At 40.9% G+C, this 17,962-nt stretch overlaps 1 protein-coding gene across 3 annotated transcripts in view; it reads left to right on the forward strand.

The window, feature by feature from the left end:
- Nucleotides 1-496: 496 nt before the first annotated feature.
- LOC149350371 (L-fucose kinase-like) overlaps nt 497-17,962 on the forward strand; it is a 56,040-nt gene continuing 38,574 nt past the window's right edge. For all 3 annotated transcript variants that reach the window (XR_016290358.1, XM_089579382.1, XM_089579383.1), the window contains exons 1-10: nt 497-1,012; nt 1,106-1,261; nt 5,315-5,361; nt 6,070-6,198; nt 6,463-6,532; nt 7,559-7,656; nt 10,461-10,541; nt 11,839-11,958; nt 15,128-15,305; nt 17,040-17,158. Coding sequence is in view for 2 of the 3 variants with exons in the window: in XM_089579382.1 (XP_089435508.1) it covers nt 946-1,012; nt 1,106-1,261; nt 5,315-5,361; nt 6,070-6,198; nt 6,463-6,532; nt 7,559-7,656; nt 10,461-10,541; nt 11,839-11,958; nt 15,128-15,305; nt 17,040-17,158 (1,065 nt within the window). In the remaining variant the exon portion in view is untranslated. The remainder of the gene's footprint in view (nt 1,013-1,105; nt 1,262-5,314; nt 5,362-6,069; nt 6,199-6,462; nt 6,533-7,558; nt 7,657-10,460; nt 10,542-11,838; nt 11,959-15,127; nt 15,306-17,039; nt 17,159-17,962) is intronic.

Below are 17,962 nucleotides of genomic sequence, written 5' to 3' on the forward strand. Positions count from 1 at the left end.
TCCACTTGCAGAGATTTAGTTTCTAATTATCCTTATTATATAACCTATTATTAAATATTATAACTTACATGTAGAACTTACCACTCATGCTTGTACTAGCAGTGTCAGTGAGGAATGGCTAATGTGCAAGTTTTCTCATTAAATTTTGGCACTCTTGATGCAGTTTATAGCGGGCAGAATCCAAGAGATTTAGCTGAAATTTTGTGTTAGCTAAAGAGCTTCATTACTATATCCAAACAATGAAAAAAAAGGTATCCAAATTGAACAGCCAAAAGGTATCAGTTGAACCAGCAAATCCCAGTAGAAAACCAGCAAGTCGTAAAGTGGGACTTGCAGGTTCTGCTGGAACCAGTTGGTCCTGTAGAAAATCAGCAAGGTTCTTGCTGAGAGCAGTAAACCGGTTGTAAACTAGCAAGCTCTGTTGCTGGAACCAGCTGGTGCAGTGCAAAACCAACAAGGTTCTTGTTGGGACCAAATGAATCCAGCAAACACCAGCAGATTCCCAAGTGGAAATTTTCACGTGCAAGCAATTTATAATGAATTTCTTCCCATTTTACTTTTATTTTCCCACAATGTCTGATAGTTGTGTCGCAGATACCTGCTTTTTATTTTTTATTGCGACCATGCACGCACGCGCACACATGCAGGTACACGTCCTACTCATCGAACCCGCATCAAACCGGCGTGTACGCATCTGCAAACTTCCCATTAGAAACGAGGAAACGAAACCAACAACAGCTGATTGTTCGCTCAACTGGGCCCACTCAATCCAAGCCAAGGCGAGCAGGTGGTGGCGGTCTTTCAAGGCTCTCCGAGCTGTGTTGTTGCTCGATGTTTTGCAAGCAGCGAAGTTAAGATAACAATTGTAGCCGTGTTTACGATGGTGTCATGTGCTGCTTAAACAACAGCTAATAAGATCTGTTCTCTTTGCATAATTTCAGCATAATGGGCAACTTTGACTGCATTGTGGTGACCTGCTCTTCTCTTAAATGGGCGACTGCAATTGAAGCAGGTAATGCGTGGCACCAAATAATACTGTTCCTCGCCGTTTGCAGTGTTTCCATTTTTCGTTTCTGTGCATGAGCCTTGACTGTCACTTTTCCAGAACTCCGCATACTCCAAGCTCGGAACATTATTTCCGAAACAGTCAAGATTCTCACCGTCGAAGACCCTGCAAGTAATATCGGCAGCGGAGCTGCTACGCTGAATGCGCTTCTGGTAGTGACAGAATTTTTGAGTGCACATAACGGATTTACGGCAAGTATACACCTGTTCACAATCGATTTTATGGTACAGTGGACGGATTTTCCTAGTGCACATTGTTTCCGTAAAGTTAAGCAAAACCATGACTTTACAAGGAAGTCTGAGCTGCAATTAAGTGCCGTGCGTGGACGGATAGCGACTATACAGAAAAGTACCAATATTGAAGTTGCCTATTGTTACCTATCTTGAAGTTGTGCTCATTCCGTTGTGCCTTGGTGTCGCTTCCCAGCAGCTGACTGCAATATCAAAGGTTTTGTTATTACTCCATCAGGACTGCTGCAGCGTTTTCAGGGAAATTCTGGCCGTGCGTGATGGTGTAGGGTGGCTTGATATGTATTTCAACTTTGCAATGCCTCAAACGTTTGCGCCGCCGCGGTGGCTCAGTGGTTATGGCACTCGGCTGCTGACCCGAAAGACGCGGGTTCGATCCCGGCCGCGGCGGTCGAATTTCGATGGAGGCGAAATTCTAGAGGCCCGTGTACTGTGCGATGTCAGCGCACGTTGAAGAACCCCCAGGTGATCGAAATCTCTGGAGCCCTCCACTACGGCGTCCCTCATAGCCTGAGTCGCTTTGGGACATTAAACCCCATAACCAACCAACCAACCAACCAACCAACCAGCCTCAAATGTGTGCAATAAGGGGGATGTGGCTGGGATTTTTTTTTTTTTTTAAACACACAATTTCTTGTTTCAAAAAGGAAAACAGGAACACCAACCAAACGTTGTTGCTAAAAAGGTTAAGATATTTCAGCAGCCGTACAGAAGCTTTAGTCACGGAACATCTTAGCCTTTGGCCAGCATTCCTGTTTTTCTTTTTGTCATGAATTTACTACCTGATCAGACGAGATGTCATCAAACCTTAGATTTCAGAATGTCTTGTACGCCTGATTCCTCAAGATGTTTTTGCTGTAGCAGAAACGGGGTAAGGAAACACATGAAACATAGAGAATACTTTCAACTTCGAGTTACTCAATAATCTCAATGTGTTCACCACTTGTGGAAGGGCGAGTATGAATGGTGTTTTCACAAAGCATTTGCCTAAAGCCATCTCGATGCCTCACACTAACTACGTTAGCTGTCACAACGGCCTGCTAGGACCCCTGGTGACTCAAATGCTCATTTCTACACCTGCAGACATGCTTCACGTATTGCTACATTCACATTCTTTATTCTTACTGACGCCTTTGAAACAGGGATAGCCTATAATTATTTACAACGCTTTGTGTTTTTGCTTACAAATTGCTTTAGAATTAAAATATAGTGTAGTATGGTTCTTGGGCTATTTACTTATGTAAAAACATAATTTCCCCTGAATTTCCACTAGAGCAGTTTTTCCATTTTAAGATGTAAAAGACTTGGAGGCCACAGGTATAGAAAGTCTACAAAAAAAGAGTCAGGACGCAGTCAGTGCCTTTCTTTCCCTCCCTCTCTTTTTTTCCCTGATTACAAGAATTTGAATTACTCTGTGTCTTTATTAAAGGAGCTCTGAAAGGGGCTCTCAATAATGTTGCGGTATGCCTAGAATGTTAAAGGACGCCGCTTCACAAATATCCACCAGCACGGATTTTTTAAATGAGTTTTCTGGAAGCCTTCTTATCTCTAGTTAAAATTTGAATTTCCGCTTTTTTGTGCCTTTCTCTCTCCTCTCGTCACTTTTGTGCACTGAAATGTCGACCTTTCTCCTCCGGCCGCACCCTCTTGGCCCCTCCGCCGGCTGCCGTTGCGTATGGGAATTCTGCAGGGGGCAGAGCTTCCGGCCATGGCCATGGTAGCTGCGTGACGTTAGGAAGAGTAGGCATGGCGAACGAACCGCTGATAGCCCCCTGCTGCTGATGTAACGCGCGTTGCATGACGCGTTGCGCACGGATTTTGGTGAAAGCTTGGCACCGCTGGTCGCCCTGGGGCAGAGGAGTGCAAATTTTCTCAAATAGATTGTAAATGATTGCCTCGCTTTTGAGGTCGTGTATGCTGCATGAACGCTCGGTGGCCTATACTCTACGTAATGCAAGTGCATTATAGCCAACCTCAAACACCCTTTTCAGGGACCCTTATGATTGCGCACATATATGTCATGCTAAAGATGCAATAGCACAGACCAAAATTTTTTCGCAAGGTATTAAGTAGGGGTTTGCGAATAGTACTTTTGCCGAACCAAATCGAATACAAATCGTATAGTGTTGCTACCGAATCGATTATGAATAGTTTAATTGAGAACTGAATTGAATACAGATCAAATAGTGAGATAACCAAATTGAATACCAATAGAATATTTTGGCGAATATTCGCTACTTGTGCAAGTATTCAGTGGGCAATCTTGAGGAACAGCGAAGCGCTGCTTTCGAAGCCATCGTTGTGTCTGTTAAAAGATATAACACATCTCCATTTGGGGGCTGCAACACAAAGTCAGTGTATTAAATTTATCATTCTCATTTATTTTCATAGAATAAGTATCTTTTGCTTTTGATAACAGAAGATAATAAACTAGTGCCACGTCTCAGTGCATGAGATGGACGAGAGCTTACTTATGAAGCATGGCCTCCAGTCAGGCATAAATGCCAGGTTTGCTGAACCTGCCTTGGCCTTGCGCCATCATCCAACCTCTGAGTCCATCTATGAGAATTACAAACACCGCCACGCGAATGGACCGCACCGTGGCGCTTAATCCTCCATCCCACGTTTACCAATTGTGGCAGCATGGTTATGTGGCGTGTATGGTCTCCTTATTGAAATAGTCATGGATAAAAAGAGGGCAGGCGTTATTCAAACTTTGCGCCAGTTATTCAAATCGTTTCAAATAATTTTTAACATACACTATTTGATTCATTCAAGTAATCGAATAGGAAGATATTTGATTCGGTATTCAAAATTTCCGAATATTCGCATACCCCTTGTATTAAAGGGACTGTGCAGTAAATTAATTGAGATTACGTAAAGCAGATGAGCGATAGGCATTCTATCACTCGTCACCCCAGCGCAAGAATTTTTGGCTAGCATCAATAACAACGAAGACATAGACAATTACAGTTAAAAATTACACTCCTCCTCTCCCCCTTCAACTCATGCACGCGGGGCACCAGAAAAAAATAAAGCAAACAGCTCTGGGACTGGGCCCCGCCCATGAATACGTCATTCACTGACATTCGGTTTGCGACTTCTGGTTGTCGCACCCGGCACCCCAGCAGCAGCATTGGCAGCATCTCTTCGGTCTCTTTCCGCCTTCCTGGATTGTGGCGCGCGTCGGATTTCTTTGCTTGTCACTGCGACAAAGACACTGCAAGTGGCTCCGGAACTCCCGACAGAAAGAGGCGGCAGAGGTAAACTGAAACCACATGTGCATAGGCAATACCCTGGCTCGCGATTGCCCCAGGGGGTCGCGCAGCGGCACGAGCAGACGATTTGCACGGCTACCGGAAGTGTGTCCATGACGTTGTGGCTGCCGTGGCTCCAGCGATGACAGTGTGTGGTGGCCTGCCAACGTCACGGGACTAGTGACGTCTATTTTCATGATTTTAGTTTCAACATCGGTCACTACAAGTACACCAATCGGCCCACGAATTTTTAAAAGCACGGTTTTTAAAAATCGGTAAGGAATTGCCGGCTCAGATCTGAAGACTCATACTTGGTGTGAATGCTTCCCAGCATCATTTCTAAGCATTGAAAACATTTACAAGCAACTTTTAATTCATTGCATAGTCCCTTTCAAATGTGTCTAGCTCTTGGGGCTGAGATTAAGGTAAGGTAAAATTGTGATGTACATGTCAGTTATCACAATTTTGGAGAAGGTGGGCTTGCTCAGGCAGGGGTTCTCTCTCTTCTCCAGTCCACTCTCAAACTTACTGCGACCCTGTCTGTGTGCACAGGTTAGACGCTCCTATTGTTGCAAGAGAAAGTCCTATGAAATACTTAGTCAGGATTTAAGATGTTGGCATGAATTAATTTCTTGAAGCAAATTCACAGTTTTATTTTCTCTAGTGCAATATATAATTCTTCAGTAATATGTCATTCTGACAGTAAAACGAATGCCCTGTCATATTATTTGTTTTACAGGTAGTCTCTCCTGATGTGCTTGACAGAAGTCGAATTTTGGTCCTGCATCACGTAAGATGTTTGGTGTTATTACACATTTTTAACATCACTGCATAATTATTGGTGGTTAGCATTCTGTGCAAGTTTCACAGTCTGGACATGTTCAGATTTAGGTACACGGTTATTGCCGTAATTTCTGGTGTACAGTCCAGAGGTTATACTTGTTTAAAAGTTAGAATTTTGTGGTTTTCAGACTGTAGGCACAAACTGTGCAGTATTTTTCAATGTGTATCGCTGATATGGCGTTAAATTACCAGTGCTTGTTCTATTGTGAGGTTTAGTTCGCTTGTTGTATGCGTTGCTCGTGTGGGTTATGTGCCAAGTGCAGGCAGTCTTGTAAAAAAAAATTTTCATCTAGAAAAAATTGAGCCCTACATACTGTGCACTGAGTGTGGACAGTATATGTCATTTATTATTCTAATTTTTTACTTTTTTTGTTTGTGCAACATTTCTCTTCCTATGCGGGGCTGTTAGCATTTACCATGACTGGGTGTTAACATGTATTAACACCTACCAGCTGCAGTAGTAGTAACTATTAATTTTTGAATAATGCCAGTAATTGCTGAAAGCTGGTAATTGAAATATGTTGTGCATCGCTGAATTTTTGGCTAAAAATGCAATGTTTTGCCTTAAAACTGGTCATGGCAATCTGCTGTGGTAGTATACAACGAACACAAAGCACTGAAAAGTTTGTTCTTTTCTCTGTACTTCACTTTGCAGAGTAGGGAGTATGCTCTGGAACCATGTGGAAAAGCATTTATGAGCATACCTGAAATTCATGCAGGTTCCATTGACCAAATTACTGGTCGTTCTTCCAACCTTGAGAATCTTCTCAACATTGTCTCTCAGGTACCAAATTTCTGTACAATATTGCTTCGTAGCAACTCTGGTAATCCATTATTACATTAAAATTTTGTTGCAACTCAGAATCATTGCCATGTAATATTTTAGGTACTGATGCCTATTTCATTCTTGCTTGGTATATGTCGCAGTAATCTGACGAAAGCAGGTTAGGTAGCGTGCAGCTTGCAATCTAGCCATATCTCACTGTGATTGAGTGTTTCTAGCTTTTTATGATGCAGCACAAGCTCACTTTGCTTCCTCCAATGTCAGATGCAAGAAAATGGCCCACCAGGAGTTTGGGTGTGCAGCACCGACATGATACTGACCTGCAGTGATGTCGGTATGGTTACTTTTTTCAGTTAATAATTAAGGGCTTCTTGTGCACCAGAACTGAGTGACCAGTTGTGAACCCCGCTGTGGTGCGGTCCTCCGCATCAATTTCCACCACCTTACATTTCTAATGTGCTCATAAGTCTCAGTATATGAAAGTTTTGCCTTTGCATTTCTCCTGCTTCAAAACATGGTCTCTGCAGCTTAGTTCAAGCCTACCGCATTGTGCTCAGTAGAAGAATGCGACATGTAACCACAGAGCAGCTGTGGCTTGCGGTTAACTTCAGTGAAACCTTTCTGGCTCTTTTAATTTCTTGAATATTTTCTTTTTTGCTGATTAACTACATCATAGCTTTTCAAGGGCAATAATATGCTTCAGTAATTTTTTAATCGAGTGCTGTTAGTTGCTTGCCATGTTTGTCTGTGTAATAGGCATGTAGCTCAGAATTGCTTTGTAATGGTGCTACACACACGACTGCTCTGTGACTTCCATTTTTCAGCCGAGCAAACTCATAGGCCTTTGATTATTATCCAAGTAAATTTGCACAGGCATTTTAAGATAGCTATGTGTGTTGCATTTGCATCCAGTGGATTGAGAAATAAAATTTGCTACTGATAGCATCCTCTTGATAGATTTCTACTAGCATTGCATTAGTAATTGCCTTGTGTTCTGTGTAAAAATTACTTCTGATTCAAAATTTAATTCAAGAATACAAGCTCTCTGGCCCTATTCACGAATATTGTCAGTGACGTGGACTCCCTTGCATGTATAGTGCCTCATTGCACTCATTCTTGGCGCTTTGAGTAGGGGACCTGTGAGAAAGTATCGTTGTTGCACAGTGCAAGTGACAGTACACTCCCCTGCTAAAGCCATTCATATCAATTCTTCTCTTGGTGGAAAGCCTCATTCTGTCTTTTGGATTGTGCTGTTGCAGTCCCGGAAATTATGCTGCATATGGTAACATTTGTGCATATTGTAAGCTGGTTTGGTCTGCCAACACTTTTTGGTGATGCCGTTGTATATTTTCTTATGCAGCTGTCAACTGGGGCTCTGTGAAAGATTGCCTGCTCATTTGCTCTGCAAGTGATCCTGATTATGCTACAAATCACGGTGCTGTAATGGTGAACAGTGATGTAAGACATTTGAAACGTTTTTAATTCATCAAAGGAAGTTCAAGGGCTAATGAATTGTGAAGTAATATGAAAGGCAAATTTTTTTTTTATGACTTGCACATACCAGGGTTCACTTTGTTGAGTTGCCGTTTCTAATAGTAACTGAAAGGCTCGATTCCAACTCAAAAAGCCGAAACAAAAAATGATGAAGAGATGCAGAGGACAACTGCATACAATTTTTGCTGACTCTTTGTGGCTATGTTGATGTTTGTCCGGCAGCAAAAGATGCATTTATTTTCCAAAAAATTGGGTTAAAAAAATCCCACCACTTAAATCATACTTGTAACGTCAAAACTGAAAAGGACTCCATGATTAATCATCATTTGGAGGTGAATGGCTGTGCAGCCTAGCCTTGGACATCTGCACACAAAACACCCTTTTGACGCACCATAATCTGATCGGGAAAAGAACCAGTGGTGGCTTTCATTTTTTTGGGTTTCCTGGCTTATAAAAGCCCTATTTTCAGTGAAAGTATTGTCTTTGTCATTAGAATGGGATAATGGATTGTTACGAGCCTGATACATGCCGACTTCAATTTGTCCTCGGTGTCCCTTTAGGTGCTTAAGGCTATAAAAGGGAACATTACAAGTTCTTTTGCTTTTCTTTGTTGCATTTAATGTTACCTTTCATTTTCCATCTTGTATGTGTTCTAATGACAAAATTATTCACATGGTGTTAGTCGTCCTGGAGTAGCTTCATATTCCTTATGTGAGCTACTGCTTCTCCCAGAAAAAATAACGCTTTGTGTGCTGACGTTTTTGCATATTTTCAGGTTGCCGTGAAAGTATAAAGAATGCAACATTAGGAGAAACTGGTGTTCTTGGCATTCATTTGCAGTTTGCCTTAAAGGGGAACTGACTTTCAACATCAACTTTCATATTTTTTGATGGATTTTGATGAAACTTTTTCTGCATGTTAGCAATGCTTTTTCAACATAAGTGCACAAAAGTTCATAATTATATGTGAAGAACTTTTGTATATAGAAGTATTTTCTCTTCTACACGTTGTGAATCGCTTGCAGACTAGACGAAATGTAAGAGGCGATTTGTTCCACATTCTGCATGGTCAGCGTGAATGGCATTCTTTTTTTTCACAATGCAGATTTTTTTTTTATCTTTTGCAAAGCAGTTGGCATAGACTTTTATAAACTGTACAGAAGATGCCACACCAAAAATTACTAATCATCAAAGTAAAAAAGCAAGAATGTCATCATATTAAGCGGAATTTTGCAAGTGCAACAAAACAAACGGAGTCAGAATAGACTAAGCAGGCTTGACGAAATCTGCTGCACAAGATGAGAATCAAGTAAAAGAACTGGAGCGGAGAAAAATACCAATTTTTTTAGCATTTTCTCAATCTACAGTGCCACCACGGTTCATGAAACAATTTTTTCTAGAGTACATTTTGATGGATTTCAGTAGTGAAACTTCCTGACAGCATAGAAAATGAGGTATATGCACAGATGCTATCATTTTCAACAAAACAATTTTTTTTGCCCGTTTTTGGCTAATTGAATGCCATGCCCCGCATTAAGTGTACCACTTGTTAGCTACTTCTTTTCAAAATGCTTGTTTCTTTCTGTCACTGTGTCTTGAAGTTGCTACTGCCTGCGCTTAGTGTGAAGATATGAAAAATAGTCACGCAACGTGGCAAAGGTTGTGCGCAGCAGTGAAGCCTAATGGAATGGATGAATTCTTAAATCACAGACGTTGCGATAAGTTTATTGCCTATCCTTTAGTGGTTATTAGAGAACTGCACTCACTATGATTTATGTGCCAAAGTTGCTTTCAATCCAGAAAGAAGTAGACCCATACCACAGATTTGCAGCAGAAATAAACTACTACATCATTCACCAGTTAGGTTCTCAGCACTTCTGAGTACAAGCCACACTAGCAAAATTGATAGTAGTGTCTGTTGTGTTTCACTGACAAGCAACAATTTCAAGTTGACTGTTGCTTATGTTAAGCTAGCTATATGAGGGGAGGCCAGTAGTTCATTCAGTTTTCACTTTTTTTTTTATCCTTTTTTGATTTGACCAGTGGTCATTTGTTTTAGGTGAACAACCACGCGATGAAATGCTTTTGTGTCAGATACAAGCGGAGAGGAAAAAATTCTATGAATTTGGCAGTGCTTTTCTACAGCTGATGCCCTCTTTAACAGCGTGGATCGAGACAGTGCTATTCTTTGGACCTCAAAAAATGTCCATATCGTTCTGACATAACCCCAGTTAACTTCTTGTAGTTTTCATGAAGAATTGACTCCACTGAGTGAACAGATCTAGCAGAACAGATACCTAGTTATCACAGTACTCAAGGACTAGCAGGGTTAACTAACAGATGACAATTTTTGGACTTCCAGGAAGTGTTAGTCTCTCATTTGGACTGTATTTGTTGGTTGTGTTGAAAGACTACAAATTTGAATAGAAAAGTGAAGTCAATCATTAAAACAAAATATAACTTTTGGACCTCCTCACATATTTTATTTTGTACATCTGTTATTACATTAAGGCTTTTCAATACATTTATATAGGCAGTCCTAATATGGTCAGTTTTATTGCAAAATTGGCCTTTTCTTTCTTCATCTTTTCCTTTTGTTTTGCATTGGGTGACTGTAAAACTCAGCAGATTGCAGGTATCTGTTCTTACTTTTATAACATGGAAAGTCAGGTTAATTATTACATTAAGTATTTTTTAATACCTTGCTGTCAACTTTCATCTGCTGCGTATTATATCTGAGCATTGCCATTTCTGTATTCTTATTTTCAGGGTATTGTTTCAAGCATCCTGTATTGTGGAGCATTAGAGGCCTTGCATAGCTACACTCGTCCTGACGGCACGGTTCTTGTTGTAAGTCTGTGCACCCGCTGCACAGTAGCAGTTCATCATTTTTTTTTCTTTCCTAAATTTTGTTTTGGCATTGTGATTTTGACTCTACAATTTCGTTCCAGATATTGCATTTTTTTTACAAGGGTGTTCTTTCTTAAACTGCATAACTGCATTTTTTTGTCCAGTCGCAAGCAAGGATGTAAATAATAACAGATAATTAACCTAATTTTAATTGTGATTCTTTCCAGCTTTGTATGTTTGTGTGGAAGTATCCTCAGGTTTATTTAATACAGCAGGTCTCATACTATGGCTCAGTATCTTTTAAAAGTTTTATTTTATTCAAAGATATGTGTTAGGATCCTATCACCATCATAAATTCGAGTGTTCTAGTTTACATAGCTGCATTACTTTAATTTTGGGAAAGGGTTTGTCTTTCCTCATCAAAAATTCATAAGCTCAGGCACCAGAAGGACTACAGAAAATGCCAATGCCACTTCATTATCACCAAATAACGCCAATGTTTTTTTTTTTGGCACAGAACAGCGTAAAGCTCAGGGGAAGGAGTGGAATATAAAATGATGGCTTGATGCTTTTGTTCATGACTTCATGCTTACAGTAATAGTTGAAAAAATTGTGGCTGAAACTTTTGGAAGCTTGTTTTTCTGTGGCACGTATTTCAGGAGATACTGGAACACAATTCTTATAGTTTTCCAGAAACACTAACATTGTCTTATTTTTTTTTTTTTAATAAGAATGGCTGCTTAAATACAAACATCTGCTTGAATTTGCAACTTCTTCTCTTGACCTAGCTAGCAGAGAATCTCTTTCATCAAACATGAGAATATTTGTATGTTAATTATTATTTCTACAAATTGAGAGGTTGATGTAGTAGTGCATCCAACTGTGATACAAAAAAAAAAAAAACAACTTCAGTGTCTTTAGCCACGTTTTTCTTGTCTTCCTTTCTTGTGACTGTATGTGGCTAAACCGATGGCTAGAGGTTTGTCATCTTCCTCTCTCAAGCTCCCTGCTGTCTTGTGTGTCCCATCACGTCTTGAGTAAACCTGCCCTGTGTACGTCAACCGTTTGTCGGTAACAATATTTATTTACCCTTAACAGTAAGCTTTCTTTAAGAGTTCTTTTAAGAGCTCTCTTAGGAGTGCTCTTAAAATTTCACCCTGCGGGGATGTACAACAAGTTAAGGTATTGAGTTGGGTGAGGTAACGTGCTGGACTCTGTTTTAATCTGTTTTGCTTGTTTCTTGGGCATAACTTTTTATGAAGATTTTTTTAAAAATTAATAAGCACCTGTTTTTCAGGTGTCTGGCATGGTATTTTTTTCTGCTGAGCTGGCTGAGAGCCTTCTGGCTCTACACTCGATGTCTCCCTTGGATTGCTGTACCTACATGGGTGTTGACAGTGGAGCTGAACCAATGCAGGTTGGCATACTCTTTGACTTCAGCATCATGGCTGAGACACTGCTCTTTTTTTTTCTTAAAGCATGTATACCGGATGTTTTTTTTTAGAAGGTCCAAAATTTTTTAAAAAAGGTAAATTGCTTTAGATTTATTTTAGCACTGGGGCTATACTGGAGGCTACGGCGGGCGCGAGGCAAGGGGAAAACTGCTTTAATTAGTTTGCTGATTAACTAAATATGTTAATAAACTTTTCTAATTTTTATCTTGGGGGTTATGTTTTATTCGCAGAATTGGAGATTGACCTCCAAACAGTCCCACCGAGAAAAAACAATTTTAATTAAAAATTTTTCACACGCGTTACAAGGCGCGAAAAAGTCACCCTGGTAGGCATCTTCACACCGTAACTCAGCGGCGGTGAGCGCCTCTGACATAGTTCGCTCTGCCCTGCGCTTTGCGTCACACGGCTGATATCACCCGAAACCCGGACGGGTGGTCTGCGCTATCGCTGCTTGTTTCGCTTCGCTCCGCGGCCTCACGGAATGCCGCGTTTAAACAAAAATGCATTGACACAAAGCGCAGGGCGGTGCGAACTACGTCTCAGGCACTCGCTGACGCTGTGCTACTGTGTGAAGCTGCCTACCAGGGTGACTTTTTCTCGCTTCGTTACGCGCGCAAAAAAGTTTTTCATGAAAATTTTTTTTCTTGGCTGGACTGTTTGGAAGACGATCTACAATTCTGCTAATGCAACATATCCCCTAAAATGTAAATTATAAAAGTTAATTAACATATTCAGTTAATCAGCAAACTAATTAAAGCAGTTTGCTTCTCACCTGGCGTCCGCCGTAGCCCTCAGTATAGTCCCAGGGTTAAAATAAATCTAAAGGAATTTACCTTTCTTTAAAAATTTTGGACCTTCTAAAAAAACACCTGGTATATGTTTGTAGTGCACTTTAGTGTATACCCCGAAGTAGCGGTGTCATCACAACTGTCATGTTCATTCATTTTTCAGGTGTGCAGTAAGTTTCATATTTTGCTTATTGATCTCCTTGCAATCATTTTGCATTTCTGCAGTGAATTAATTTTCTGCACTGTGCCTATTTTACTAATACCAAATTTTTACCATCCTGCAAAAATAACCATCGAAGGGGCACTTCCAGACTGCTGAAAAATGTTATAACTTTTTACAGTGACAACTGTTAACTGCCCATTCCTGGGTTTCGCATCCTAGCTGTGTGTTGTCTGTCGTAGTCGTAGGCGTAACCAGTTTGTGTGTTGCCATGGGAACCACTCGCAGGGCCCGGTTGGGGATTCCCGGTTGGGGATTCCCCCAACCGGGGGATGGTTGCCCTGGAAGGAGGAGGGTATGTCGAGAGCGTTAGAAGGCGCGAGTGGTCGGCGGTTGCCATGGAAACGGGTTACCATAAAAGGGGGCTTTATGGCAAGAGCGTAGGAAGGCGTAACCAGAGGATGGTTACAATGGTAGCCGTCCAAAAGGAGGAGGAGGTTGTGGCGTGAGTGGAGAAATGCGCGATTGGAGGATGGTTACTGCTGAAGGAGGTATGGCAAGAGCATGAGAAAGTGCAACCGGTAAGTGGTTCCCATGGGAACCCTAGAATTTGCAGATGGGAGGTCGCTCTCATACTCTCTACCACAACATATCATACAGTACAAATACCTTAACAGCTGTTGCTGAATCTCATGTTAGCCAGTGGTAACCATCCTTTTAATCTTTTGTTGGCAGTTTTTGTGGAGTACAATATCCTGAACAAAATTAACTTTTGTGACAACACAGACAATGTGTTTCTTATTATTTAGCCAAAGGTTAAGTGTCAAGTCCATGGGCACAGTCTCCTCATTGATTAGCCTTTCCTTACCTAGAAACAACTTCTACTTTTTGACCTGGTCAGTTACTGGCGTAGAAAATTCTGTCAGGTGAAATATTATTGGGTGCTGTTTTATTGTTCACACTGCTAGGGCTATTGTGAACATGAGCATACACCTACATGTCAAAAGACTGAAGCATTCCATTTTTTTTGTATTTTCTTATTTTAATGGCAAAAGCATCATCAACGAAATTGAGTCTTGTTTAAACTCCGTATTGCAATTCGAATGTGCACCACCTAAAGGTCATAAGGACCAAGCAGGCTGCAAAGAAGAGAATCTGTGCTGCAGCTCAGACAAGGCCAGTAACAGCCATTGAAAAAGCTATCTAGAATTCCTCATGCTAATTTACTTGCTCAAGTTTGCACTGTGAGATGCATACCTTAGATGAGGAAGTACCAAAACTGTCAATGTCATGCATGCCCTTCTTGATGTGGATGCTGGGTGTTGCAAATTAACATGCGCTGTCGTGCACCTCTCTAGTGCAGCGCCTTGTCATGAGGTAGAAAACGGGTTAACTGGGCTGTGCCACACCATTTGGCAGACCTTGCCATGTGAACATCGTAATTTGCCAGCAGCAGTAGCCTGCTTTGGAAGTGTTTGATAAAAACTGTGATTACATGCTCGGTCTATTATATCATGCAGGCTTATGTCACTTGCACCTGGTAAAGATGCATAATAGTAGTCTAGTATCGAATGTAATTTAACTGGTGTAAATTCAAAACGGTGAGATACAAAGGTTGTTATTGTCATAGTTGTTTGTTTGCTTTCATTCATAGCTTATTTTAGTATAATTGTGTAGTAAAGAGGTTGCCAGCTTTCTTTTTTCTTTTTTCATGCCTTAGTGAGAATGCTTTCTCTGAATTTTTTGGGCATTGAAAATGAGCCAGCAAATTTAAAAAGTGGTGGTGATTATTGAATCATAACTCCCTCTAGTTTTCATTTATACATTCCCGTGCTATTGATGTTGTCCATACAGATTTTGTTTTTACCATTTTACAGGCGGTAGCAAAGCACTTTTCTCGGCAGCTGAGCAAAGCCACCATTGATTAACTTTCTCAGCATGAGAGCATGACATACAATTTTCAGCACTCACCATGAAAGAGTACTTGTTGACAAACTTCTTGGCTTCATTGTTGGAGTAGATTCTGGCCACTTGCGATTTCATATCAAAGGAAACTTTATGGGTTCACAAGCTTGATTTAATGGTAATCACTGTGAAGAAGTTTTAAGAATTGTTTGTTACATGTGAAAACTTTGTCACATTACAGCTCATCCTAAACTGATTACACTGTATTCTGTCTTTTAGATGTCACTGTTTTTTGATCTGCTGGTTGCCATGGCAGCAGATGTCTCACGAGACTCCTTTCTGAGTGGCCAGTGTGGACGCTGGTATGATAAAAAGTTTTGTCTTGAAAAGACAGCACTGGCCCAAAGGGCTCGAAATCTCATCTGGAATGAACTTTCACCCTACTCTATGAATGCTTGTAAGTCATTTTTTGTTCCTTGCTCGCACTGGGCACTAAAAAGATAAATAATGTGTTGGTCAAGTTTTCTGCCGTGATACAAAAACAGCAGAGCCTGGGGTGATGTGCTACTGGGCCTGAACTTAGAATTTCAGTTACGAGGAGTAAGGTTGGAAGTACTCAGAACAATAAATTGCTTCTCTACAAGCGTTTGGGGAGTATTAAAGAAAGTAATTTGCTTCTAATTAGTTGTAAGCTTATTGTAACTTCTGTTATAGAAAGAATTGTTGGTTTGGAACATAGAGACCAGCATAAAATTATTATTGTTGAATTTTAGGTGACTGCACTGAGAATCTAGCCAGAGGCACCTTGACATTCATGGTTGTGCTGCATGTAAAATAGCGTTTTTACTGCTACTGTTTGCTATTGCTAGTATTGTTTGCTTACTGTTTATTTACTACAGTTTTTATGCTCTTGCCTGCCTCTTGCACTACATTTTCTAGTCTAAATTCGTGCATTTTTTTTCCTTGAGGGTTTTATGCCTGCAGCTTGTTGACCATTGGTCTAATGTAGCAGTTCTGGCCTATTTTTCGTTTCATCCTTAATGCTATGCAAGCTGTTTTGTTTTTTTTTGTAATTCTGTATCCTTTAGCTGAAGTGTAGAAACCCATGCAGAAATGCTGTGCGCATGAGTTTTTGGGCTCTGGAATTTAGTTATGTACGAGGAGTCTGCAGTAAGTTTTATCGCCTTGGCTGTAACTTTCTTATGAAATCATTAAATAAAAAGTGGTGCACTCACTTGAAAGTCTGAACGTCCAAGCCACATTTTTTGACATAGCCCTCATGAACAGCAATGCATTTCTGCTACAAGTAGTGTGGTCTCTGCATGCTACTGCAGTAAGAAGCTACGAGCTGATGACACTGGGGACACTGCATTGCAGACCTCTTCATCGATCACGAAGTGCATAATCTTCAAATCTTCTTTCATCTTGCGAAACAGAGAACAATTCTGATGGCATGAGGTCTGGCTTGTAAGATGCAGTGCAGCCTCATGCCCTGCTCCTTCTGTGACAGCATGCAGGGATGTGCATTGTAGGGACATGCACTCAAGGGCAAAAACTTCTTCCATTAACCGCCATTTAGTAGCTCTGTCGTACACCAGTCATGGCCTCCCTGCCCCAGCAAATTTCTCAATCTTGTCTCCCCATCCGAGTTTCCAGCGCCCCCAGCTGCACTTCTCTTCCCTTTGAGTTCATTCTGCTATCCTAACAGGCCATCAGTTATCAGCCCTCCGCATTATATCCTGCCAGAGTCCATTTCTTTATTGATTTCTACTAGGATACTATTAACTGTAGTCAGATACAACTCGAGAACGAAGTGGCAAATGCCTCTCAAAGGAGCCTATCCAGCCAATGGCGTCGCCTGATTCGCCTTGTTGACTGATTTTCCTCTCTCCCCCTTGACTGATCCCTTTTGGCCGTCTTAGAGGGTGGCAGATGAATGGGAAATAACTGCAGCAAAATCGGTTTAACCGCGGGGTCATAAAAATCGGTCGAAGCCAGTGGCTGGAGGGCCTCCTTTGAGAGGCATTTGCCGCTTCGTCCTTGAGTTGTATCAGACTGCAGTTGCTTGTGCACCATTAAATGCAGCATAATATGTTTGTCACTGTGTCTCTTCCTTTAATGGTAGTCTATTTTCATTCAAGCAGTCTTTGCTCTTCTGTTTTCAAAATTTTACATTTTCTTGTCACTTCAGACATTCTAGGGGGCAAGCCAAGTCATCGATACCTGTCCAATGACACCACCGGGCGTCAGCACTCTGAGCTGCTCATTAACCGTGCAGGCAGTGAAATGTTGCACCATGCTGCTTTGGATGTAAGTTAAGTGGTGTCTGTTCCTTTTGGTGAGGTAGCAAGAGTGCATCCGCTTTATCTGGGACAATTAGTGCTTTGACCCTGCGCTGTTGGGGTTACAGTGGCTTTAGCCTTTAGCTATTCAGTAAGATACGGGAAGCCGGGAAGATCAAGGGAAGCCTGATACTGAACTTTGTAGTTACCTGAAATTTTTACTGATGAGTGTTAAAGATTAGGACAGTCACAGCTCTCTTTTGACAATTCCTGATTTTTTATGAAAATTTTGCATTTGACAAGCAGTTATGGAAACATAAAGGAAGGAACTCTAGTTTTGCAAGAAACACTGTTGTCATACATGAAAAAAAATCATAGTGCACAGTAAATTGTAAGCATAATTTTTGAATTTTCACAAGATTGCTGGTTCGGGACTCTGCTGAACAAAATGTAAAATTTTGTCAAACCTGATTTTTTATTAATTTCTTATATGCAGCCTTTTATATTTGAATCAGCAGAATTAACTTTTATTGTACTTGTAATTTTCTGTTTAATTTTATTTAATTTATTTCATCGCATAATAAACCCACACCCCACTTTTGTCTAACAATTTACTAATTTTGTTTGTTTGTTTAAAGCGTTTGCTTTTCCTAACCTCATTTTCGCGCCGTCCACAGCGCAGACCTTGGCAGTGCGCCAAGATGCTGCGTGCTGATAACATCACAGCGTGTTTTATTTTTTGACAAGAGCTCCTGTGGTGGTAGAACTCTGGACAAACTTGGTGAGGACCAAGACACTGTGCACCCCTAGCGGAAGTGCCGGCGGCAGTGGC

The sequence above is a fragment of the Amblyomma mixtum genome, chromosome 3 (genome assembly GCF_055824585.1).
Source record: "Amblyomma mixtum isolate Tamu chromosome 3, ASM5582458v1, whole genome shotgun sequence".
Taxonomy (NCBI): domain Eukaryota; kingdom Metazoa; phylum Arthropoda; class Arachnida; order Ixodida; family Ixodidae; genus Amblyomma; species Amblyomma mixtum.